This window comes from Macaca thibetana, chromosome 19 (genome assembly GCF_024542745.1).
Source record: "Macaca thibetana thibetana isolate TM-01 chromosome 19, ASM2454274v1, whole genome shotgun sequence".
NCBI classification, from domain to species: Eukaryota; Metazoa; Chordata; class Mammalia; order Primates; family Cercopithecidae; genus Macaca; species Macaca thibetana.
In genome coordinates this window covers 31216517-31241001 of record NC_065596.1, presented here as the reverse complement: position 1 = coordinate 31241001, position 24485 = coordinate 31216517, and the positions used below count along the sequence as shown (strand labels likewise).

The following is a 24485-nucleotide window of genomic DNA, read 5'->3' as shown; positions in this document are numbered from 1 at the left end:
GGAAATAAGTTTATGGTGTGTATTTTGCTGACGAGGAAACGGGGCCTCAGAGCAAGAGGTGCACACAGGCAGGAGTTGGCCCAGGTGGGATTCAAACCCAGGTCCCTGCTAATACCTCTATTCTGGCTGTGGCACCTGTACCTTTGAGTCTCAGCTGCCGCTCCCACCACCGGCCTTCAGAGCGGCTCAGGTGGGAGGGCCTGAAGTCCTGGGTTCCCGGGAAGAGGGGCCTGGGGTCCCTGGACTTCCACCTCTGTGAGATAGCGGGACGGAGACCCTGGAGAAGCAGCACGTCACGATCCCAGATCTCTGGGTCCCCAGTGTGGAAACCCACTGGGTCTCTGCTGCCTTGGTCCCGGGAAATCTCCCTGCTTCCTTGCTGAGGCCAAGTGATTTCGGCTTTCTCGCCGCGGGTTCGGAGTGGGGAAAGGAGGGAGTGCAGGGGGAGGAGCCGCGGACCTGCGACAGTGGCGAGGGGAGGAGCCGAGCCGGCACCGCGGCGGGCGCGCGGGTCTGCGGCGGCGGCGGCGGCAGCGGCGGCTCCGGGTGAGTCCGCTCCTCCCCCTCCCCCTGCCAAAGCCCCAGCCCCAGCCAGATCCCGGGGGTCGGCCCCGGCGCATGGGGGCGGGGTAGATGCAGAGGCGCGTGGATCTTGGGCCCGGGAGTGGGAGCGCTGCAGCCCTCTCTGGCCACCCCGGGGGAGGGGCACGTGGCCCTGGAAGGGGGTCCCGAACACCTGGGTGTACCCCACCCGTCGCCCACCTATCTCCAGCGCGGGGAAATCGTTTCCCCATTCCGTGGCCCCTGAGGACTTAGGGCTCCGTGGCTTTTCGAAGTCCTGGACATTGTTCCCCTCCCCTGCAGCGTCTTGGGACCCCAGCATCTTAACCCCCCCACAACCTTTAAAAAAAAAAAAAAAAAAAAAAAACCATCCTCTCTGCAGCCCGGAGAGGCATTAAGGACTTCAACTCCCAGCAGCCCTGCAGCTCCGGGTCTATGAAGCCGCAGCAGCGCGAGCGCGAGGCCTGCCGGGAATTGTAGTCTCTAAGCCCTTAACGGGAGCTGGGGGCCCTGAGGTGGGAGGGGGTGGCCGGGCTCCCAGTGGGTCGCCTGGGGTAGGGCAGCTGGCTCGAGCAGGACAAGATGTGACTCTTAAGCTGAGCTTTTTCTCCTGGCCTCAGCTCCCAGATCAGACTTCCCCTCTCATTACCCGGCGCGTGGGAACGGGTCCACAGTCCCTTGTCCGCCCTACAACCCCCATGGGCTGCCGCCCGCCGCCGCCTCGGCTGCCACCCAGAACACGGCAGAGATAAGCGCAGGTGAGTGTGACCATGCCTGTCTTAGAGTCCTGGCCTTCTGCAGCACCCCCACGACACCTGTCCATCTGTGAGCCCTGGTCTGTCTGTTCCTAATTCCCCTGCATCCCCTTCAACCCATCTTGATGCCTGGCTCCGAGCCATGTGTCACTAATTCCCCCTCTCCTCACATCCACCTCTCCTTCCTAGCCTCCTCTCATTTATGTGCTCATTGAACCTTCCCTTATGAACCCATGTCTGCCTGCCCAGCCCTCCTCTCTCCTTTTGTCTGTCTGTGATCTCTAGCCATCATCCACTGTCCTTTATTTCCGCACCCATCCATGCTCCCATTCGACCATTTCTCTTTCAAAGATATTTCTGCCCACACTCCTGCCTGCCCCTCTTCACCGTCTCTTGTCCCCTTGTCTCTCGAGCCCCTGTGAATTAATTACATCTCAGTTCATTCCTTGTCACTGTCCATCCCGTCTCAATCCTTGACTTTCCTTCTGCCTGCCTGTTCACCTCTTCATCTCTTCCGAGCCTCAGTCTGCCCTTCACATTATCTCTGTCTCCCCTCCCTGTCTGTCTCCTTCCCTCAACTTGGTCCCCATCTCTGCATCTCCACCTTTCCACCCCCAGGCTCCCACCGTACCTATTCACCTCCTCTCTCTCTACCGGCATCCATCCTTCTCTCCTGGCCCTCCCTGCGTCTACCCCACTCTGGCCTCCTTGGTCCCTGGACCCTCCAAGTGCTTTCCTACCCTAAGTCCCTGCTCATCCTGTTCCTGCCGTCTAAAATGCCTTTCTCTAAAATGCTTTTCCCCACCCCAGCGCCACTGTCCCCTGCCTGTGGCTGGCTCCATGTCATCCTTCAGGTCTGGGAGAGCCCTCCCTGACCGTCCCCCTCTGAGTTCCTTTGTGATGCATCCTCCGGCTGTGTCCTGTGGAGTGCTTCTGACAGTCAGTCTGAGAACGACAGGTTTGTGTATGTGTTTTTGTTTGCTTGTTTACTCTATGTCTCCTCTCGTTGGATTGTGACACCAGGAGGTCAGAGAACTCCAGGACCTTGTTCTCTGCTGGATTCGCAGCAACCAGCACAGCACGTAGGGCGCAGTTGGTGCTGGAGGGATGTTTGTTGAATGAATGAATGATGAATGGCTGGCACCTTGTCTGCTCATCCCTAACTCCTGTTCCTTCATCTGTGCAGCCCTAATATTTGTTTCCTCATCTGTCCATCCCTTTATTTGTGCATTCTCATTAGTCCCTTCACTGCCCTTCTCCATCTCTTCCTCCTTGTTCATTTGTCCCTATTCTCTGTCCTCTACTCCATTCACACCCATCTCTGTCCCCTTGACGTACCCAGTCCCTGTTACTATCTCCATCCCTAATTTCTGCCCTCTTGTCTGTCCACTCCTAATTCCTTTTCCTTGTCCATCCCTCTCTAGTACCTGTCACCTTGTCCTTCTTCCTCAAATCTCCATCCCTAATCCATCTGCCCCTAATCTCTGTCCCCTTTGCCCATCCTTCCTTTGCTCGGTGTCTCCTTCCACCCTTATCTCCACACCTGCCCACCCTGCTCTCCCATTCTGTTTCCCATCTGCACCCTTGCCCCATCCCTCCCACGCACAGGACCAGACGGCCACCATGTCAGGAGACTACGAGGATGACCTCTGCCGGCGGGCACTCGTCCTGGTCTCAGACCTCTGTGCACGGATCCGAGATGCTGACACCAGCAACAGGTGCCAGGAGTTCAGTGACCGAATCCGAGGCTATCCCCGGGGTCCAGATGCAGGTCAGCACCCCTGCCTGTCTTGGCCAACCCCCTGCCTGCACTATGGCCGGGCGACTCGGAGCAGAACTGCTCAGCTTTCCATCACTTGCGGGGTCAGTCCCTCACAGAGTCTTGCCCCCATCCTGCCTGCTGCTGCCCCTCTCCCAAATCTCTGATCCAAGGAAAAGGAGCTGTGTGGTCCGCTTTTTGAGTTTTGCCCTGTGGGCCTCCCTCTGACTACCATCACCAAATGCCCCCTTCAGATATCTCTGTGCATCTTGTGTAAATCTCAGGCTCTTGAGTCAGACTGACTTGTTTGGGTTCAAGTTCCATGTCCCTGACTTTTTAAATAACTGCATGGCTGTTGGTAAGTGACTCTACTTCTGGGCCTCAGTCTCCTCACCTGGAAAATGGGGATAATAAAAGGGATGCCTCATCGAGCAGATGAAAGGCTTAAATGATGCAACACCCAGGAAGCACTTAGAACAATGCTGGGCACGCAGTGGTCATTCATTCGATGCTGGGATTCGCTTACTGGGCACCCACTGTGGTCCAGGCAGCACGCGAGGCCCTTTGCACATCTCAATGATTACTCATTGAGACAGTGACCCTTTGTGGAACATACAATCCCCATTTTCAACAGAGGAAACTGAGGCTGAGAAGGGTGAAGTGACCTGTCCAAGGTCACACAGCTGGAAAGCAGCAGGGTTCTGGGAACGAGGAAACATTATGAGTGCCGTTGCCCAGATGAGGAAATGCTGACGAGAGGGAGCATGTGCTGAGTGATTACAACCACAGTCGCATCTGCTGAGCCCCAGGGCAGGGCCTGGCACCTCACATGCAGGATGTCCAGGTGACAGTCATGAGGGATAAGGCCGAGAGAGCAGCGGTCACTTGCCCAGAGGCTCTATGGTAGCAGAGGCAAAACTAAATCCTGCGTAGTCTAGTACAGCACTGTAGTTTGGGGGTCCTCACGACCACCATCAGCTTCAATGATTTGCTAGAATCATTGACTCACAGAACTCAGGAAACTGTTTTTGTTTGTCTGTTTGTTTGTTTTTGAGATAGAGTTTCACTCTTGTTGCCCAGGCTGGAGTGTAATGGTGGGATCTCGGCTCACTGCATTCTCTGCCTCCTAGGTTCAAGCGATTCTTCTGCCTCAGCCTCCTGAGTAGCTGGGATTACAGGCGCCTGCCACCACACCTAGCTACTTTTTTTTTTGTATTTTTAGTAGAGACAGGGTTTCATCATGTTGGCCAGGCTGGTCTCGAACTCCTGACCTCAAGTAATCCACCTGCCTCAGCCTCCCAAAGTTCTGGGATTACAGGCATAAGCCACCGTGCCTGGCCGGAAACTGTTATACTCATGGTTATGATTTATTACAGTGAAACGATATAGACTGAAGTCAGTAAAGGGAAGAGGCACCCAGGGCAGAATCCAGGACAGAGCAGGTGTGAGCTTCCAGTCATCCTCTCCCAGTGGAGTGACATGGACAGTGCTTCATTTTCCCAGCAATGACGTGTGACAGCATGCACAGTCTATTACGAACTGGGGAAGCTCACCTGGGCCTTGGTGTGCAAGGTTTTTATTGGGGGCCAGTCCCATATACGTGGCTGATTGCTGGTGTGGCTGACTTCAGTCTCCAGCTCCTCCAGAGGTTGAGCCGGAGGCCTCCAGCATACATCACAGTGTTAGCATAGACTATGCCGCATGATCCAAGGCTCCAGATAAACAAAGACACTCTAATCAGGCAGGACATTCCCTGGGCTTAGAAGTTCCCTCCCAGGCCGGGCGCGGTGGCTCAAGCCTGTAATCCCAGCACTTTGGGAAGCCGAGACGGGCGGATCACGAGGTCAGGAGATCGAGACCATCCTGGCTAAAACAGTGAAACCCCGTCTCTACTAAAAAATACAAAAAACTAGCCGGGCGAGCTGGCGGGCGCCTGTGGTCCCAGCTACTCGGGAGGCTGAGGCAGGAGAATGGCGTGAACCCGGGAGGCGGAGCTTGCAGTGAGCTGAGATCCGGCCACTGCACTCCAGCCTGGGTGACAGAGCAAGACTCCGTCTCAAAAAAAAAAAAAAAAAAAAAAAGAAGATCCCTCCCAGGAGCTGATCAAGGGCCAAACCTTTCTCTGCACAAGGCGAATCTTCTACTGCACAACTACACCACCTCTCCATGCCCAAATAGCTCCCCGGTCTGTGCAGACAGGAATGGCGAACCTGTCAGGGTGTGTGGGATCCATGTTCTGAGCTGAACAGGGTCTGAATCAGGCTGGCAGTAGGGGAAAGCATCTGTTTCATTTTTCTCCATAATGACCCTGTTTTCTCAACTCGCCCTGTGTTCAGGAGGCTCGTAAAGTCCTTGCCTCTGGTTTCTAACAGGCCTCCCAGAATGCTCAGTGAGTGTTGGCCACTTAAAAAGGAACACTCTGGGCCGGGCGCGGTGGCTCACACCTGTAATTTCAGCACTTTGGGAGGCTGAGGTGGGTGGATCACGAAGTCAGGAGATTGAGACCATCCTGGCTAACACGGGTGAAACCCCATCTCTACTAAAAACACAAAAACAAAAAATTAGCCGGGCATGGTGGTGGGCACCTTAGTCCCAGCTACTCGGGAGGCTGAGGGAGGAGAATGGCGTGAACCCAGGGGGCGGAGCTTGCAGTGAGCCGAGATCGCACCACTGCACTCTAGCCTGGGTGACACAGTGAGACTCTGTCTCAAAAAAAAAAAAAAAAAAAAAAAAAGGAGCAGTCTGGCCAGGCATGGTGGTGCATGCCTATAATCCCAGTACTTTGGGAAGCTGAGGTGGATGGATCTGAGGCCAGGAGTTTGAGACTAGCCTGGCCAACATAACAAAACCCCGTCTATTCCAAAAATACAAAAATTAGCCAGGCGTGGTGGTGCCCACCTGTTGTCCCAGCTACTCAGGAGGCTGAGGCACAAGAAGTGCTTGAACCTGGGAGGTAGAGGCTGCAGTGAACTGAGATCACACCACTGCACTCCAGCCTGGATGACAGAGCAAGACTGCCTCCAAAAAAATAAAATAAATACATAAATAAATAAAGCACCCTAAGAGGGAGGGGAGAAGGAAACCCAGAGTTCTGCCAGTGCCTGGTATGTGTCCCTGCAGGGCCACTTCCTCTCTCTCAGAGCCTGTTTTCTCATATGTAAAATGGGATAAGTCATTTCAAAGTTATATAATGTCATAAGGATTAATGTCACACACCACTATAGCTTCACTGAGCAGTACAGGACAAGAAGGCATCCCCTTCCTGCTGTGTGTCCCCTAATGTAACTCAGCTGTCCTTGCTGGCAATGGCCTTCCTACCTGCTTCCCCACCATAATCCACTGTCTGTTTGGAGTAGGGATTTTCCCTTTCACTTTGCCAACATCCAGAAGTCCATTTCAAAATAAATTCCCATTCCTTGAAGGTCATTTCTGAAAAACCCCACTCCTGGTACCAATTACTGAAGAAGCCCAAAACCTTTGGTTGTAAGAACAATTCTGTACTTGGATTTCTCTGCAAGGCATATCAGCACATATGTGGCATTCAGATTGTGTTAGCTATGGTGTTGATGGTGTTGGACACACATGGTGGCAGCAATAGGATTTATTATTCTAATAAAAATTCACATTTGAACTACTATTTATTGGGAAGCATTGAGGTGTGATAGCATCATGGTGAAGACCATGGGCTTTGAAGCCAGGCTTCCCAGGCTTAAATCCTGACTCTACCACCTACCAGCTATGAACTTTGAGCAGGTGATTACAGGTATACTGATCTCAGTTTTTTTGTGTGGAAAACAGGGATAAATATGTTGCTAACCTCATGTAGTGCCTGGCAGGCTTAAATAACCTGACCCCTATAAAGTACTGAGATATCTGGTATGTAATCACCCCTCAAGATATGTTTGTTATTATCTTCCACATGTGATTTACCTTCTGCATTCCTTCAAACTACTATAAGAGAGAAGAACTGATTTTTCCTACTTGGGAAATAGGAAGTGTAAGGTTCAGAGTGGTTAAGATACGTTCCCAAGGCCACACAGCAAGCGTGATTTCAACCCTGACCTGCCTAACTGTCATGCAGGGTCCCTGCTTCCTTGACCATCTCTGAGCATTTTGCAGGACCTTGGTGCTACCTCACATGTTGTGTTCTCTTATAGAGAGGCACCAAAGTCTAGTGATTAAGAGAATAAAATCTGGAGACAGACTGCTGGATTCAAATCTCAGATCTGTCATTTGTTACTTGTAAAGCTTTAAACAAATCACTGAATCTCTCTGTGTCTCAGTTTCCTCATCTTTAAAATGGTTATGTAGAAATACTGGGCTGGGCACAGTGGCCACATCTGTAATCACAGCACTTTGGGAGGCCAAGGTGGGAAGATTGCTTGAGGCCAGGAGTTCGAGACCAGCCTGGGCAACAGAGCAAGACCTCATCTCTACAAAAAAATTTAAAAGTTAGCCAGGTGTGATAGCAAGTACCTGTAGTCCCAGCTTCTTGGGAGGCTGAGGTGAGAGGATTGCTTGAGCCCAGGAGTTCGAGGGTGCAGTGAGCTATGATCATGCCACTGCACTCCAGCCTGAGTAACAGAGATTCCATCTCTTTAAAAAAAAAATACAATACTTACCTTGTAGAGTTGTAGAACATATATTAAGTAATATGTGTAAAGTGCCTGGCACTTGCGATTGCATGGACAATTGCATGGCAAATATGAAGGGTTAACTCTTTGGGGACAGCAGAGGGAGGAGGTACTGTGACCCCATCCTGACCCCTACCTCTGTCCTCATTCTCTCCAGACATCTCCGTGAGCCTGCTGTCGGTCATCGTGACATTCTGTGGCATTGTCCTTCTGGGTGTCTCTCTCTTCGTGTCCTGGAAGTTGTGCTGGGTGCCCTGGCGGGACAAGGGAGGCTCGGCAGTAGGTGGTGGCCCCCTGCGCAAAGACCTAGGCCCTGGTGTTGGGCTGGCAGGCCTGGTAGGCGGCGGCGGGCACCACCTCGGTGCTGGCCTGGGTGGCCATCCTCTGCTGGGCGGCCCACACCACCATGCCCACACCACCCACCATCCACCCTTTGCTGAGCTGCTGGAGCCAGGCAGCCTGGGGGGTTCTGACACCCCTGAGCCCTCCTACTTGGACATGGACTCGTATCCAGAGGCTGCAGCAGCTGCAGTGGCCGCTGGGGTCAAACCGAGCCAAACATCCCCTGAGCTGCCCTCCGAGGGGGGAGCAGGCTCTGGGTTGCTCCTGCTGCCCCCCAGTGGTGGGGGCTTGCCCAGCGCCCAGTCACATCAGCAGGTCACAAGCCTGGCACCCACCACCAGGTGAGAGAGGATACTTGGCTGGGGGTCCACTCTGAACTTCTGCTCCTCCTCTGTGTCTCTTTCCCATCTATGGTTCTTATGGGTTCGGGATTTGGAGGGAAATCGGGGTATTGACTCCTGGATCTTAGGGAAAGAGGAGGGTGGGGCCCTAGACTCCTGGCTCTGAGGGAGGTTGGGGCTATGGGGTCTAGACCCCTTGGACCCGAAGGAGTAGGGGACTGGGGGCCTGAATTCCTGGGTCCAGAGGGAGGAGACTGGGGAAAGGACTTCAGGACAGGAAAGTAGAGGAGAATGAGGTTGGATCCCCAAGTCCCTGTGGCACAAGGCAATTCACCCCCTTTCACTCTAAGCCAGGATTGGTAGTGGGACCTGGAGTTCCTTCATTCATTATTCCTCAATATACCTGTAAATGTATATTGAGCACTAATATAAACTAGGCCTGAGCAGGGTGTTAGGAAAACACCGGACTCTGCCCTCCTGTTACTCACAGTGCAGGGGAGGCGGCCCCCAGACTGGCTGTCCTGGTGTAGCTGGGCTGGTGAGGCAGGAAAGCAGTTCAGGGGACCACAGCTGGGAGAAGGCTGGAAGCTTCCTGGAGGTGGAGGTGTCTCAGCTGAGACTTGCAGGCTGAGGGAGAGTTAGTCAGGCAAAGAGGCAGGGCTGTGACCTGGGCATTCCAGGTGAAGGGAGCGGCCCAGGCAAAGATAAGAGGAGAACGAGATCATAGTGCATTGTGGGGACAGCCCACACCAAGGGGACAGCCAGGGCACCATGCCTTAGTCACCAAGGCATGAGAATAAGTTTGAAAAAAAGAAAACTTCAGGCTGGGCACGGTGGCTCATGCCTGTAATCCCAGCACTTTGGGAGGCTGAGGTGGCCAGATCACTTGAGGTCAGGAGTTCGACACCAGCCTGGTGAAACCCCGTCTCTACTAAAAATACAAAAAATAATAATAGCCGGGTGTGGTGGTATGTGTCTGTAATCCCAGCTACTCAGAAGGCTGAGACAGGAGAATCTCTTGAACCCAGGAGCCAAGATTGTACACTCTACTCCAGCCTGGGTGGCAGAGTGAGACTCCATCTCAAAAAAAAAAAAAAAAAAAAAAATGAAAAGAAAAAAGAAAACTTGAGAGATGTGGCTACGGACACCAGACCACACGGGGCTTTGAGTGCCAGGCTGAGGCTCTGGGACTTTGTCCTGAGGGCACTGAAAAGCCATGGGAGGGCTATGAGCAGGGGAGGGGCAGAGTCAGCTCTGGGTATAGAAGGAACCCTCTGGGGCCACATGGGGTGGGCTGGAGGGAGACACTGGAGGCTGAGAGTTCAGGAGAGGACAAGGCCTGAGCTGTGACCAGGACAGTGGGGATAGAGAGGAGAGACGGCCGGGGAGATTAAGAGAAGGGCAGAAGAGGGCTCAAGGAAGGTCTGTGTTATGTGGGGCGTCGGGGGTCCATGGAGAAGCATCCTGGGTCACCAGCTTGAGGCCCAAAGGAGGTTACTGAAAGCTGGTGCATTCACAGGTATAGGCTGGAGCTAGCTTTGAAACGGGGAGAATGAGCCTGGGCGCGGTGGCTCATGCCTGTAATCCCAGCACTTTGGGAGGCCGAGGCAGGCGGATCATCTGAGGTCAGGAGTTTGAGACCAGCCTGACCAACATGGTGAAACCCCGTCTCTGCTAAAAATATAAAAATTAGCCAGGTATGGTGGCACACACCTGTACTCCCAGTTACTCAGGAGGCTGAGGCAGGAGAACTGCTTGAACCTGGGAGGCAGAGGTTGCAGTGAGCCGAGATCATGCCTTTGCACTCCAGCCTGGGCGAGAAGAGCAAAACTCCGTCTCAAAAAAGAAGGAAAGAAGGAAAGAAAGAAGAAAGGGAGGGAGGGAGGAAATGCCCCCAGATACCAATGGGGAAACTGAGGCTCAGGGAGTCCAGTGGCTCCCTCAAGCTCACACAGTGAGCAAAGGAGGGCACTTGTGGCCACCTGGCTGGGTGACAGAGGGAAAGGCAGGGAGGAATCTCTCAAGTGTCTGCATGCAAAGATCAGAGTCACTGACCTCACCTTGGTCTCCCCACCCCCTACAGGTACCCAGCCCTGCCCCGACCCCTCACCCAGCAGACTCTGACCTCCCAGCCGGACCCCAACAGTGAGGAGCGGCCACCCGCCCTGCCCTTACCCCTGCCTGGCGGCGAGGAAAAAGCCAAACTCATTGGGCAGATTAAGCCCGAGCTGTACCAGGGGACTGGCCCTGGTGGCCGGCGGGGTGGGGGGGCCCCAGGCTCCGGAGAAGCAGGCACAGGGGCACCCTGTGGCCGCATCAGCTTCGCCCTGCGGTACCTCTATGGCTCAGACCAGCTGGTGGTGAGGATCCTGCAGGCCCTGGACCTCCCTGCCAAGGATTCCAACGGCTTCTCAGACCCCTACGTCAAGATCTACCTGCTGCCTGACCGAAAGAAAAAATTTCAGACCAAGGTCCGGAGCAGCAGGCTGGACACCGGGGTCCCACAGAGAGGGAGCTAGGAGTCTGGACTCCTGGGTCTGAGGGAGGATGAGCTGGGGTCTGGACTACTGGGTCTGAGGGAGGAGGGGCTGGGGTCCTGGACTCCTGGGTCTGAGGGAGGAGGGGGCTGGGGGTCTGGACTCCTGGGTCTGAGGGAGGAGGGGGCTGGGGGTCTGGACTCCTGGGTCTGAGGGAGGAGGGGCTGGGCCTGGACTCCTGGGTCTGAGGGAGGAGGGGCTGGGCCTGGACTCCTGGGTCTGAGGGAGGAGGTGCTGGGTCTGGGCTCCTGGGTCTGAGGGAGGAGGTGCTGGGTCTGGACTCCTGGGTCTGAGGGAGGAGGTGCTGGGCCTGGACTCCTGGGTCTGAGGGAGGAGGTGCTGGGCCTGGACTCCTGGGTCTGAGGGAGGAGGGGCTGGGTCTGGACTCCTGGGTCTGAGGGAGGAGGGGCTGGGGTCCTGGACTCCTGGGTCTGAGGGAGGAGGGGGGCTGGGGTCCTGGACTCCTGGGTCTGAGGGAGGAGGGGCTGGGTCTGGACTCCTGGGTCTGAGGGAGGAGGGGCTGGGCCTGGACTCCTGGGTCTGAGGGAGGAGGGGCTGGGCCTGGACTCCTGGGTCTGAGGGAGGAGGGGCTGGGTCTGGACTCCTGGGTCTGAGGGAGGAGGTGTTGGGCCTGGACTCCTGGGTCTGAGGGAGGAGGGGCTGGGGTCCTGGACTCCTGGATCCTGTGGAGGAGGGGCTTATGGGCACGGTGTCTTGTCTCCTGTCACCCACCACCACCAGGTGCACAGGAAGACCCTGAACCCCGTCTTCAATGAGACGTTTCAATTCTCGGTGCCCCTGGCCGAGCTGGCCCAACGCAAACTGCACTTCAGCGTCTATGACTTTGACCGCTTCTCGCGGCACGACCTCATCGGCCAGGTGGTGCTGGACAACCTCCTGGAGCTGGCCGAGCAGCCCCCTGACCGCCCACTCTGGAGGGACATCGTGGAGGGCGGCTCGGTCAGTGGCCCCCTCCCCTGACCTTCCCCTTCCCAGGGCCCTGAGCGCCCCCCAGGTTGCAAGTCCCCTGCCTTCAGACTTCATAACTTCCTCACTTCCTGTCCCCACATTTTTCTGTTAAAATGTATCACACTGGGGAAGATTGCAAACTTACAGGCAAGAATAGAGAATGGGCGGGGCGCCATGGCTCATGCCTGTAATCCCAGCACTTTGGGAGGCTGAGGCAGGCAGATCACTTGAGGTTGGGAGTTCAAGGGCAGCCTGGCCAACATGGAGAAGCCCCATCTCTACTAAAAATACAAAAATTAGCCAGGCGTGGTGGCACATGCCTGTAATCCCAGACACTCAGGAGGGAGAATCGCTTGAACCCAGGAAGTGGAGGTTGCTGTGAGCAAAGGTCATGCCATTGCACTCCAGCCTGGGCAACAAGAGTGAAACTCTGTCTCAAAAACAAAACAAAACAAAACAAAAAACAACAGAGAATGATACAATAGACACCCTTCCTCTCCTCAACGTCGCCAAATATTAGCATCAGGCCTGGATCCGATTTTCCAACCTCCCACCCCCTTTGCCATCGGATGCCTTCCTGCCTCAACCCCATGACTTCTCCCCTCTCCCCCCAGACTTCTGACCTTCCAACTTCCTTTCCAAGTTCTGGACTTCTAGAAGCCCCAATCCCTCTCTAATCTCTGAACTTCTGAATTTTCCCAACCCCTGACATGGGAACTCTTTCATATTCTCACCCTCTGTTTTTTCATGGTCCCTGCCCAAATCCTGATAGCCTGATCCCCCAGGCCTCCGCCATCCTGGGATCCCCAGTATCCAGACACTCCCCAGTTCTCCCAGCATCCAGATTACAGGGCCCAATGGCCTCTTCCTTATTCCTTATGACCCCTGCCCTCTGGCACCTCGTTGTCCCTGTACCTCCAATCCCTCCCCAGCCCCACTCTTAGGTACTTGTTGTGTGTGTGTCCTGAGCTCTTCTGCCCCAACAAATCTCAGATCCTCAACTCTACAGCGCCCCCCATTCCAATCTGATCTGTGGATTATCCAACATTCCAGTTCTCTGCCAGTCTGGGGTAGCTGTGTGTCTGTTGTGGGGAGGGTGGCCTTCATATCAGGAGAGGACTAGATCTCCTCAAGGTCCTTTCCTTCTCTGAGCCTCAGTTTCCCCATCTGTCCAATGACAGATGTCCAGTTGAGCTGGGTGCCTATAGCTCTTCCTCTAGGCTTCTTCATGGTGCTCTCCCCAGTCTTCCTGCTTGGCCCCCCAAGCCCAGCCTTTGGGATTGAAGTGCCCAGTTCCAAGGTCCCTGTTCCCAGGGCCCCATGGGTTCCACCAGCTCCTGCTCCCGGTCATCAGCCGTGACAGCCCCATCCCAGGGCCTTCTCTTTGTATCCATGCTGGCCTCATTCTTGTGCTCACCCTTCTCATTTTCTCTCTCCATCATCATCACTTGAAGTTTTCCTCACTCATTCCACTGATTCGTGTATTCTCTATTTCTCTTTCTCCCTCTCTCTCTCTCTCTCTCTCTCTCTCTTTTGAGTCAGAGTCTCCCTCTGTCACCCAGGCTGGAGTATAGTCGTGCAATCTTAGCTCACTGCAACCTCCACCTCCTGGGTTCAAGTGATCCTCCTGCTTCAGCCTCCCAAGTAGCTGGGATTACAGGCATGCGTCACCACACCCGGCTAATTTTTGTATTTTTAGTAGAAATGGGGTTTCGCCATGTTGGCCAGCCTGGTCTCAAACTCCTGAGCTCAAGTTATCCGCCCACCTCAGCCTCCCAAAGTGCTTGGATTACAGGCATCAGCCACTGCACCCAGCCTTCATTCATTTCTTCAACCACTGTTTTTTCAGGAGCAGGGCCTGGGGACCCCAGACAGCCCTCGGCAGCTCCAGGTCTAGGTGGCTGGGCCTTGTGTCAGGGGCTAGGGTTATGGGGAGGCACAGAAGGAGCTGTGCGGGGCTGTAGGGGAGCTGGGAGCTTGTGGAACGAGGAGAGGCTCAAAGGCCAAGGAGGAGGTAGAGGGAAGAATGTTCTGGCAGAGGGGCAGCCTGGACAGAGGCCCTGACGGGAGTGAGTGGGGAGTCCAGGGCACTGGGCTGGCGCAGCTGGGAGGCTGCAGGGCTGGGCCGGGTTGGTCAAAGCTCCCAGCTAGCTCCAGCATGGCTCCAGCCTGTGTGTCAGGGTTGGGGGCGGTCCTGGAAACTTCAGTGGAGGCTGATGGATCTGCCCTCTCTCAGGCTGGTGTGTGTGTCTCTGCTCCGTCTTTGTCCCACTCTGTCTCAGTCCATCTCTCTGTGTCTCTCTTTCGGTGCAGGGACTAGGGTGTCTAAGTCTAGGTTTCTCTCTCACTCTCTGCTCTCTGTCCCTCCACTTTAATTCCAGGTAACTATCACTGTCTCTGGGTCTTTATACACCCCAACCCACTGTCTCTGTCCCTCTCTCTCCGGACCTCTGTCTCTCTCTGGGTCTCTCTCTATATATCGCTCTCTTTCTCTCTCTAGGTCTCTGTACTCCCTCTCTCTGGGTCTCTATCTCTCTCTCTCTGGGTCTCTGTCCCCCTCTCTCTCTGGGTCTCTGTCCCTCTCTCTCTGGGTCTCTGTCCCTCTCTCTCTGGGTCTCTGTCCCCCTCTCTCTCTCTGGGTCTCTGTCCCTCTCTCTCTGGGTCTCTGTCCCCCTCTCTCTGGGTCTCTGTCCCCCTCTCTCTCTCTGGGTCTCTGTCCCCCTCTCTCTGGGTCTCTGTCCCCCTCTCTCTCTGGGTCTCTGTCCCCCTCTCTCTGGGCCTCTGTCCCTCTGACTTTAGAACTTTGCCTGTGGGTCTGTCTTTCCAGCTGCATCCCTCAGTGTTTTGGCTTCTGTCTCAGTCTATTTCTCTCTGTGTTGTCTCTCTCTCTCACCTTCTCTCTCTCTCCCCTCACTCATGCTTCTTCCAATCTTCCCTACAGAACAAATAGGCTTTGACGGTCATGGGCAGCTGTGGCCAGGGAGTTACTGGGTCTTGGCCCAGAGTCAGATTGTTAAGTGGATGGGAAGCCTGAGCCCGGATGTCAGGGTGGAGAGCGGGAGGCTCCAATGGGAGAGAAAATCAGGGAGAGTTGAAGAGGGGCTGAGGCAAGATATCACTGACCTTTTCCCCACCTGCAGGAAAAGGCAGATCTTGGGGAGCTCAACTTCTCACTCTGCTACCTCCCCACGGCCGGGCGCCTCACCGTGACCATCATCAAAGCCTCTAACCTCAAAGCGATGGACCTCACTGGCTTCTCAGGTGAGGATCGTGGATCTGAGGGAGGAGGGGCGGGGGATCTGGGCTCCTGGGTCTGAGGGAGGAGGGGCGGGGGATCTGGGCTCCTGGGTCTGAGGGAGGAGGGGCGGGGGATCTGGGCTCCTGGGTCTGAGGGAGGAGTGGCCGGGGGATCTGGGCTCCTGGGTCTGAGGGAGGAGTGGCCGGGGGATCTGGGCTCCTGGGTCTGAGGGAGGAGGGGCTGGGGATCTGGACTCCTGGGTCTGAGGGAGGAGGGGCAGGGGGATCTGGACTCCGCGGGGTCTGAGGGAGGAGGGGCTGGGGATCTGAACTCCTGGGTCTGAAGGAGGAGGGGCTGGGGGATCTGGACTCCGGGGTCTGAGGGAGGAGGGGCTGGGGATCTGAACTCCTGGGTCTGAGGGAGGAGGACCTGGCGTCTGGACTCCTGGGCCTGAGGGAGGAGGGGCTGGGGGTCTGGGATCCCGGACCTCTGGGTCTGAGGGAGGAGGGGCTCGGGGACTGGGGTCTTGGACCCCTAGGTCTGAGGGAGGGAATCTCTGTTCCTTGCTTCATTGCTGTTCCCAGACCCCTACGTGAAGGCCTCTCTGATCAGCGAGGGGCGGCGTCTGAAGAAGCGGAAAACCTCCATCAAGAAGAACACGCTGAACCCCACGTACAATGAGGCGCTGGTGTTCGACGTGGCCCCCGAGAGCGTGGAGAACGTGGGGCTCAGCATCGCCGTGGTGGACTACGACTGGTGAGGGGCGCGGCCCGGGTGGGGGGCAGGCAGGAGGACTGGGGTGGGGACAGGCCCTCCCACCGCCCTCCTCTGGTCTTTACCGACCCCAACCCCCAGCATCGGGCACAACGAGGTGATCGGCGTGTGCCGCGTGGGCCCCGACGCTGCCGACCCGCACGGCCGCGAGCACTGGGCGGAGATGCTGGCCAACCCCCGCAAGCCCGTGGAGCACTGGCATCAGCTAGTGGAGGTGAGTGGGGTCCCATACCCACCCCTGACAAGCACCCGTGCGCCCTCGGCCCCTTCATCCATGCAATGAACGCCCTGCATGTTTATAAGCCACAGAACCAGGCATCCTCGGTTTCAATCCCTGCTGTGCCAACTTCAGCTGTGTGGCTTAGAGCCGGTTACCCAAGCGCTCCGTGCCTCAGTTTACCCACTAGGAAATGGGACTGTTGATAGCATCTTCTGTTAGGATAGAGGTGAGATGTGCTGAGTTAAACGTTCTGTAAGTGGTCGCTGCTGTTGTTACCCATGAGGCTAAGTTGAAAATAGAGGGGGCCGGGCGCGGTAGCTCACGCCTGTAATCCCAGCACTTTGGGAGGCCGAGGCGGGCGGATCACCTGAGGTCAGGAGTTCGAGACCAGCCTGACCAACATGGAGAAACCCCTGTCTCTACTAAAAATACAAAATTAGCTGGGTGTGGTGGCACGTGCGTGTAATCCCAGCTACTTGGGAGGCTGAGGCAGGAAAATCACTTGAACCTGGGAGGTGGAGGTTGTGGTGAGCCAAGATGGTGCCATTGCACTCCAGCCTGGGCAACAAGAGCGAAACTCCGTCTCAACAATAACAACAACCAAAAAAAAAAGAAGAAGAAGAAAGAGAAAGGAAGGAGGGAAGGGAAGGGAAGGGGAGGGGAGGGGAGGGAAGGGGAGGGGAGGGAAGGGAAGGGAAGGGAAGGGAAAGGAAGGGAAGGGAAAGGAAAAACAGAGGAGAAAGTGGGTGAGAAGATGGAGATGGAGTGGGGTTTTTATTTGTTTTGGTTTGTGTTGTGTTAAGAGCAGGCTGTGAAAATTACTTGGTCATAGCATACTGAGTGGATTTTTTTTTTTAATGGGGCCAAGTGAGGTGACTCACACCTGTAATCCCAGCACTTTGGGAGGCTGAAGTGGGAGGATCACTTGACCCCAGGAGTTCGAGGCCAGCCTGGCCAACATGGCGAAACCCTGTCTCTACTAAAAATACAAAAAGCAGCTGGGTGTGGTGGCGGGCGCCTGTAATCCCAGCTACTTGGGAGGCTGAGGCAGGAGGATCCCTTGAGCCCAGGAGTTTGTTACTGCAGTGAGCTATGATCTCACCACCACACTCCAGCCTGGGCAATGGAGCAAGAAACCCTCTCCTAAAAAAAAAAAAGCAAGTATATAGGGGCACACACATTTCCTTTGGAATAGCAGTCTAATGTGGCATGAGACTGGCCCTTTTTAAAAATTTGATATTTTGTTCATCATGGATTTGTTTTGCATTAATTTTGATTTTTTTTTTTTTTTTTTTTTTTTTTTTTTTTTTTGTCGCCGGGGCTGGAGTACAGTGGCCGGATCTCAGCTCACTGCAAGCCCCGCCTCCCGGGTTTACGCCATTCTCCTGCCTCAGCCTCCCAAGTAGCTGGGACTACAGGCGCCCGTCACCTCGCCCGGCTAGTTTTTTGTATTTTTTTAGTAGAGACAGGGTTTCACCGTGTTAGCCAGGATGGTCTCGATCTCCTGACCTCGTGATCCGCCCGTCTCGGCCTCCCAAAGTGCTGGGATTACAGGCTTGAGCCACCGCGCCCGGCCATTAATTTTGATTTTTAAAAAATATTGCATCATTATTATTATTATTATTGAGACAGAGTCTCACTCTGTCACCCAGCCTGGAGTGCAGCGCTGCAATCTTGGCTCACTGCAACCTTCCCCTCCCTGAGTCCAAGTGATTCTTCTGCCTCAGCCTACCAAGTAGCTGGGATTACAGGCGTGTGCCACCTCACCCAGCTAAATTTTTATTTTATTTTATTTTATTTTATTTTATTTTATTATTTTATTTATTTATTTATTTTGTAGAGACAGAGTTTCACCATGTTGGCCAGGCTGGTCTCAAACTTCCAAGTGATCCACCCACCTCGGGCCCCCAAAGTGCTGGGATTGCAGGCACGAACCACCGCACCTGGCCAATATTGCATTAAATATTATTTCTGTTGATTGCTGCATTTGGGGCACACATTTACATTTAGCACCGGGTGAAACTTTCCACATCACCAGACTGAGTCCGGCCCTGCCATGGGTTTTTTTCCAGTGATGATGAGGGACCGAGCAGCTGGGCACAGAGCTCAGATTTGAGATTGGAAAAGACGAGGACTCTACTAAGGTGGATAGGATGGAGGCTACTCCCTCCTTCTGTCATTCACTCATTCATCCATTCATTAATTCATTCCACAAACCTGAGGAGTTTCTGGTGAGCCACTGCCCATGTTGGGCAACACTGGCGGCACAGAGTCTGGGCCCAGCCCTGACACTGCCCATGAATTTCAGCCCCTCGTGCTCCCTGTGGCCTCAGAAGATCCTTCTACACCCAGAGCTTCCCCTCCCCTTCCTTGCTCACAGCCCTCCCATGGCTCCCCAGTGGCCCCAGGACAGAGTCTCAGCTCCTCTGATGCCATGCAGGACCTGCCGCACTCATCCCTACAGCCCCATCTCTCCTCGCATTTGCAGAGACGCCTCTTTTTTGTGCCTCCATTTCTCCATCTGTAGAATGGAATCGTAATACCATCTGTCCATCACTTCAGGGCCAAGTGAGAAAGCGCGTCCTAAATAATGAAACAGGATTGACGTCTTCTCCTGTTGATGATTAGCATCTGTTTCAAATCTCTGTCCCTCACTCCTGAACCTTCTGGACTTTCTCCTTTAGGAAAAGACTTTGACCAGCTTCACAAAAGGCAGCAAAGGACTATCAGAGAAAGAGAACTCTGAGTGAGGGGTAAGGAGCCTGGCCACAGGGAAGGGGCTGGGGGTGGAGATGCCTGAGTCTGAGGGAGGAAGGGCTGAGGGTCTGGACTCCTGGGTCTGAGGGAGGAGGGACAGGGGTCTGGACTCCTGGGTCTGAGGGAGGAGGGGCCGGGGGCCTGGACTCCTGGGTCTGAGGGAGGAGGGGCCGGGGGCCTGGACTCCTGGGTCTGAGGGAGGAGGGGCCGGGGGCCTGGACTCCTGGGTCTGAGGGAGGAGGGGCCGGGGGCCTGGACTCCTGGCTCTGAGGGAGGAGGAGCTGGGCCTGGGACTCCTGGGTCTCTGGGTGGTGATGGAGCTGCAGGAGGTCGTGACGCAGTTCTCTGCCGTCGCTGACCCCTCCCCTCCTGCTCCATCGTGCAGGTCTGGCCTAGGCCCGGGATCGGACCAGGCTCCCTCAGGATCCCATCCTTTCCTGCCCGGACCGTGAATTCATCTCCTTGAAGCCATAACGTCCGAGCTGCTGGTGCAGGGCAGCCCTGGCCCTAGGCTTCCTACCCCTGGAAGCGAGAGGATGGGAGGAGGCCGGCCCAGCTCCTTCTTTCAGGGTGGGGGGCATTCAGCCTCCACTGTGTCTGTCTTTTCTTCCCTGGGGCTCCCCCTTGAGGCGAGGGGCCATGCATGTCTGGGGGACCCCTGCCCCCCAAAGCCCTCTGTCTGTCTCTGTCACTTTGCTGTTCGTCCAAGACTTGGTGTCCCGACCCTTGTTCTCGCCGTGAATGTCAATGGGCCAATCCTCTCTGTCCTTTCAGACACACACACACCTGTGTCCACCCCTTCTGTTCGCCACACCCCGCGTCTGGCCGGTTCCCCCACTGCTGCTGCTATCAACGCCAGAATAAACACACTCCGTGGGTCTCACTCCACCTGGGCCTCCTCTCCTCTCTGAGACTAGGAAGCTGGATTGGAACATGCTGGCTCTGCAATAGACAAATTTGTGTTTCTTTCTATGACTGGGCAACTTAATGATCTCGCTGAGCCTCAGTTTATAAAAATGGTGTTAGCCAGGATCATTGTGAGTACAGAACACAAAATTCAACCCAAAACCATAAACAGAATTGAAAGACCTCTGTCCATGGAAAGCCTATGAACACAGAGGGACTTCAGGCATGGTTAGATCCAGGTGTTCAAGGGATTCTTTCACTTCCGCTTTCCTCTTTTTTTTTTGGATGGAGTTTCACTCTTGTTGCCCAGGCTGGAGTGCAGTGGTGTGATCTGGGCTCACTGCAACCTCCTGGTTTCAAGCGATTCTCTTGCCTCAGCCTCCTGAGTAGCTGGGATTATGGCCGTTTGCTACCGTGCCTGGCTAAGTTTTTGTATTTTTAGTAGAGACGGGGTTTCACCCCGTTGGCCAGGCTGGACTCGAACTCCTGACCTCCTGTGATCTGCCCGCCTTGGCCTGCCAAAGTGCTGGGATTACAGGTGTGAGCCACTGCGCCTGGCTATTGACTTCTCTCTCAAGTGTTTGCAGTGGCAATGAGATGGCCACTTGGAGCTCCAGGTGTAAAATGCTGTATCTGTTATGATACCTTTGGCTGCAAAACAAACAAACAAACAAAAACTTCTCCACTGAAAGAGCTTAAGTGAAACGATTTTTTTCCATGTTTGCATATCAGATTTTTCAAAGACAGTCCCAGGGTTGGTTCGGCTGCTCAACAACATTAGGCTTTAGCTGGCATCTCTGAGATTGGTGTTCATTCCCCTCCTGAGAACAAACTGTCTATAGCAGCATCGTGTTCTCACACACTGGCATCTAAAGCAGGCAGTGTAGACCGGGGCCTCCCCTTCTGTGTTCCCCTTTTTTCCTCCACAGAATAATTCTCCTTATTTCTCTCTTGCCAGAACCCGGCTGTGTGGCTACCCCGAGTTGCAGAGCGGTCTGGCTAGTGAACATCTGTCATTTCCAGTCCCCATGGTGGGGTGCGGACTTTGCCTAGAGGAAGCATGGGGAGGGGAACTATAGTTGGGTAGGAAATTAACAGGATCTGCTGCCATTGCAAGAAATTAACATGACTTGTTGTAATTGCCTTCAGAGAGATAACTTCAGAGGAAACAATGTGAGAATCAGCTGTCTCTCAGCTGCTGTGTCATTCAGGAACACGATTCTGATTGGTCCAGCTCAGACCTTGGAGACACCCCGGGCCAATCATTGGGTCCAGTTTGGGCAGACTCTTGGGCCCGCCTCCTGCCTTTGCTGACTCCTCCTCTTCCTCTCCTGACCATCTTGCCCGGGATTGGTCCAAAGCCCTTCAGGACCTTTTTGCTGGAGGGATGAATTAATCTCCTGGAAGCCAGTAGGCCTGCACTGTGGCCTGGGCAGAGGCATTGGTGAGGTTGCTTCCTTCTGAGGCTCTGATGGAGAATCTGGTTCCCACCTCCCACCTACCTCCTGGTGGCTGCTGGCGATCTTTGGCCTTCCTTGGTTCATGGAGGCATCGCTCCAGTCTCTGCTTCTGTCTTTGCATTGCCTCTTCCCCTGTGTGTCTCTGGGTCTCAAATCTCCCTCTGCCTTTCCCCTATACGGACACCTGTCACTGGATGTAAGAAACCACTCTAAATCCAGGATGATGCTGTTTGGAGATCCTTGATTACATCCCAGAGACCTTTCCTCTAAATAAGGTCACACTCACAGGTTCCAGGGCACGGGACATGGGTATATCTTTCGGGGGCCACCTTTCAACCCACTGTAACCGCCTTGAAAAGCAGTCGATCAGTTTCTTATAAAATGAACACAAACTTACCATATGACTCAGCAATCCTGTTCCTAAGTATTTACCAGTAAGAAATAAAAACATGTTCATACAAGTATTCACAACAGCTTTATTCATAATAGTCCCGATCTGGAAAAGCAGAAATGACATGACTGTTCATCAGTGGGAGGGTGGATGATCAAACTGTGGTATGCCCACAGGATGGAATACGACTCGGCCATAACACAAACCACCTGCCAACAGGCATAGCACCATGGATAAATCTCAAAAACATGATGTCACGTGATATAAGCCAGACACAAGGGTACATACTGTAGGATTCCAGTTACATGAAATTGTAGAAAGAAAACACTAATATGGGCCGGGCATCATGGCTCATGCCTGTAATCCTAGCACTTTGGGAGGTTGGGGCAGGCGGATTACTTGAGATCAGGAGTTCAAAACCAACCTGGCACCTGTAATCCCAGCTACTTGGGAGGCTGAGGTAGGAAAATCGCTTGAACCAGGGAGGCGGAGGTTTCAGTGAGCCGAGATCACACCACTGCACTCCATCCTGGGCAACAGAGTGAGACTCCATCTCAAAAAGAAAGAGAGAAAGAGAGAAAGAAAGGCCAGGCATGGTGGCTCACGCCTGTAATCCCAGCACTTTGGGAGGCTGAGGCAGGTGGATCACAAGGTCAGGAGTTCAAGACCAGCCTGGCCAACATGGTGAAACCCCATCTCTACTAAAAATACAAACATTAGCTGGTTGCGTTAGCGAGCGCTTGTAATCCCAGCTACTCTGGAGGCTGAGGCAGGAGAATGGTTTGAACCTGGGAGGCGGAGGTTGCAGTGAGCCGAGATCACACCACTGAACTCCAGCCTGGGTGACAGAGCAAAAGAAAAGAAAAGAAAAAAAAGAAAAAGAAAAGAAAAGAAAACAGAAAAAGGGGGAGGGGAGGGGAGGAGAAGGGGAAGGGAAAGGGAAAGGGGAAGGGAAGGGGCTAATATGTAAGGGCAGAAAGTGGATTAGTGGTTGACTGGAGGCAGTGGCAGTGGTTATGGAGAGATTGATTACTAGTGGACACAGGGAATCTTTCCGGATGATGGAAGTGATCACACAACTGAATACATTTGTCAAAATTCTTCACACCTAAAACTGGTTCGTTTGAATTTTTGTACATTGTTGCAAAATATACATAACACAATCTTTACCATCTTAGCCAATTTTTTTTTTTTTTTTTTTTTTTTTTTTTTTTGCGACAGAGTCTCGCTGTGATGCCAGGCTGGAGTGCACTGGCGTGATCTTGGCTCACTGCAACCTCCGCTTCCCAGGTTCAAGCAATTCTCCTGCCTCAGCCTCCAGAGTAGCTGAGATTACAGGCATGAGTCACCTCCCCAAGACTTAGCCAATTTTAAGTGTACAGTTGCATTGTTGTGCAATCATCACCCCTACTCATTTCCACTCTTTCCTCTTGTAGAATTGAAACTTTGTTCCGATTAAGCAACTACCACTGGCTTCTCTTCCCAACCCCTGGGAAGCACATTCTACCGTCTGGGAAATTCCCTATCAATTTGACTACTCTGGGTACCTTGTGTGGGTGGAATCATACAGCATGTCTTTTCATGACAGGATTGTTTCACCTAGCAGGAACGTCCTCAGGCTTCACCCATGTTGTAGCATGTGTTAGCATTTCCTTCCTTTTTGTTTTTTTTTTTCTTTTTTTTTTTTTTGAGATGGAGTCTTGCTCTGTTGCCCAGGCTGGAGCGCAGTGGTGCGATCTCGGTTCACTGCAAGCTCCACTTCCTGGGTTCATGCCATTCTCCTGCCTCAGCCTTCCAAGTAGCTGGGACTACAGGCGCCCGCCACCACGCCCAGCTAATTTTTTTGTATTTTTAGTAGAGACGGGGTTTCACCATGTTAGCCAGGATGGTCTCGATCTCCTGACCTCGTGATCTTCCCATTTCGGCCTCCCAAAGTGCTGGGATTACAGGCGTGAGCCACCGCGCCTGGCCCACATTTCCTTCCTTTTTAAGGTTAAATAATTTTCCACTATGGGCCAGGCATGATGGCTCACCCCTGTAATCCCAGCACTTTGGAAGGACGAGGCACGAGGATCACGAGGTCAGGGTGTTATGGGAATACATAATAATCTATTTATCCATTCTACTGTTGATTGACATTTAGTTGGCTTCTGGTTTGGCACAATCACTTATAGTACTGCTGTACACATTGAATTTTAGTGAACGTATGTAGGCATTTCTGTATTTCTGTTGGGTATATACCTAGAAGTGTAATTGCTAGGTCCCAGGGCATGTGCATGCTATGTGAATGTTCATTTTTTTTTTTTTTTTTTTTTTTTGAGACTGGGGTGGCCAGGATGGTCTTGACCTCAAGTGATCTGCCTACCTCGGCCTCCCAAAGTGTTGGAATTACAGGCATGATCCACCATTCCCAGCCTCATGTTCATCTTTAATAGACACTGCCAACCAGGTTTTCAAACTAATTTTCTCCATTTATACCCCCGCCATCAGTCTCTGAGAATTTCAGTTGCTCACCAACATTTGGTATTGTTAGTCCTTTCAATTTTAGCAATTCTGGTGGGAGTGTAGCCGTGTTTTATTATGGTTTTAATTTACCTTTAGCCCAGTGCCTAAAGAAATGTAACACCGTTTCAAATATTTATTGGCCATATGAATATGCTATTTTGTGAAATGTCAATTCACACCATTTGTCCATTTTTCAACTGGTTTTTCTGCCTTTTTAAAAAAACAGGTTAGTAGGAGTTCTTTCTTTATTTTTCATATGAGTCCTTTGTTAGAATACATATTTTTCTCCCACTCTCTGGCTTGCCTTTTCATTCTTTTAATGGTATTTTTTGATGA

The 24485-nt window shown here is 53.5% G+C and overlaps 2 protein-coding genes across 4 annotated transcripts in view; one reads left to right on the top strand and one right to left on the bottom strand.

Moving 5' to 3' along the window:
* Window positions 1-24485, bottom strand: part of CLEC11A (C-type lectin domain containing 11A) — a 232867-nt gene that overhangs the window by 83911 nt on the left and 124471 nt on the right. The gene's annotated exons all lie outside the window — the stretch shown is intronic.
* Window positions 467-19775, top strand: SYT3 (synaptotagmin 3). 3 transcript variants are annotated; one of them, XM_050771491.1, is made up of 11 exons: window positions 467-546; window positions 1182-1319; window positions 2925-3087; window positions 7867-8392; window positions 10476-10863; window positions 11671-11889; window positions 15039-15159; window positions 15721-15892; window positions 15992-16124; window positions 18815-18883; window positions 19273-19775. In XM_050771491.1, the coding sequence occupies exons 3-10, from the start codon at window positions 2940-2942 to the stop codon at window positions 18878-18880; spliced, it is 1773 nt and encodes a 590-aa protein (XP_050627448.1). In that variant the 5' UTR covers window positions 467-546; window positions 1182-1319; window positions 2925-2939; the 3' UTR covers window positions 18881-18883; window positions 19273-19775. The 3 variants fall into 3 exon arrangements, with proteins under 3 accessions (XP_050627448.1, XP_050627450.1, XP_050627449.1); XM_050771493.1 differs by having other exon boundaries at window positions 497-546; window positions 2741-3087; XM_050771492.1 differs by lacking the exon at window positions 467-546 and having other exon boundaries at window positions 1038-1319.

What these genes read in the sequence shown, in the direction of transcription:
- SYT3 (XM_050771491.1), top strand. Translation starts at nt 2,940, where the DNA reads ATGTCAGGAGACTACGAGGATGACCTCTGCCGGCGGGCACTCGTCCTG. An exon ending in AGCCTGGCACCCACCACCAG is followed by an intron (nt 8,393 to 10,475) that starts GTGAGAGAGGAT and finishes CACCCCCTACAG; the next exon opens with GTACCCAGCCCTGCCCCGAC. An exon ending in GCCGTGGTGGACTACGACTG is followed by an intron (nt 15,893 to 15,991) that starts GTGAGGGGCGCG and finishes CCCAACCCCCAG; the next exon opens with CATCGGGCACAACGAGGTGA.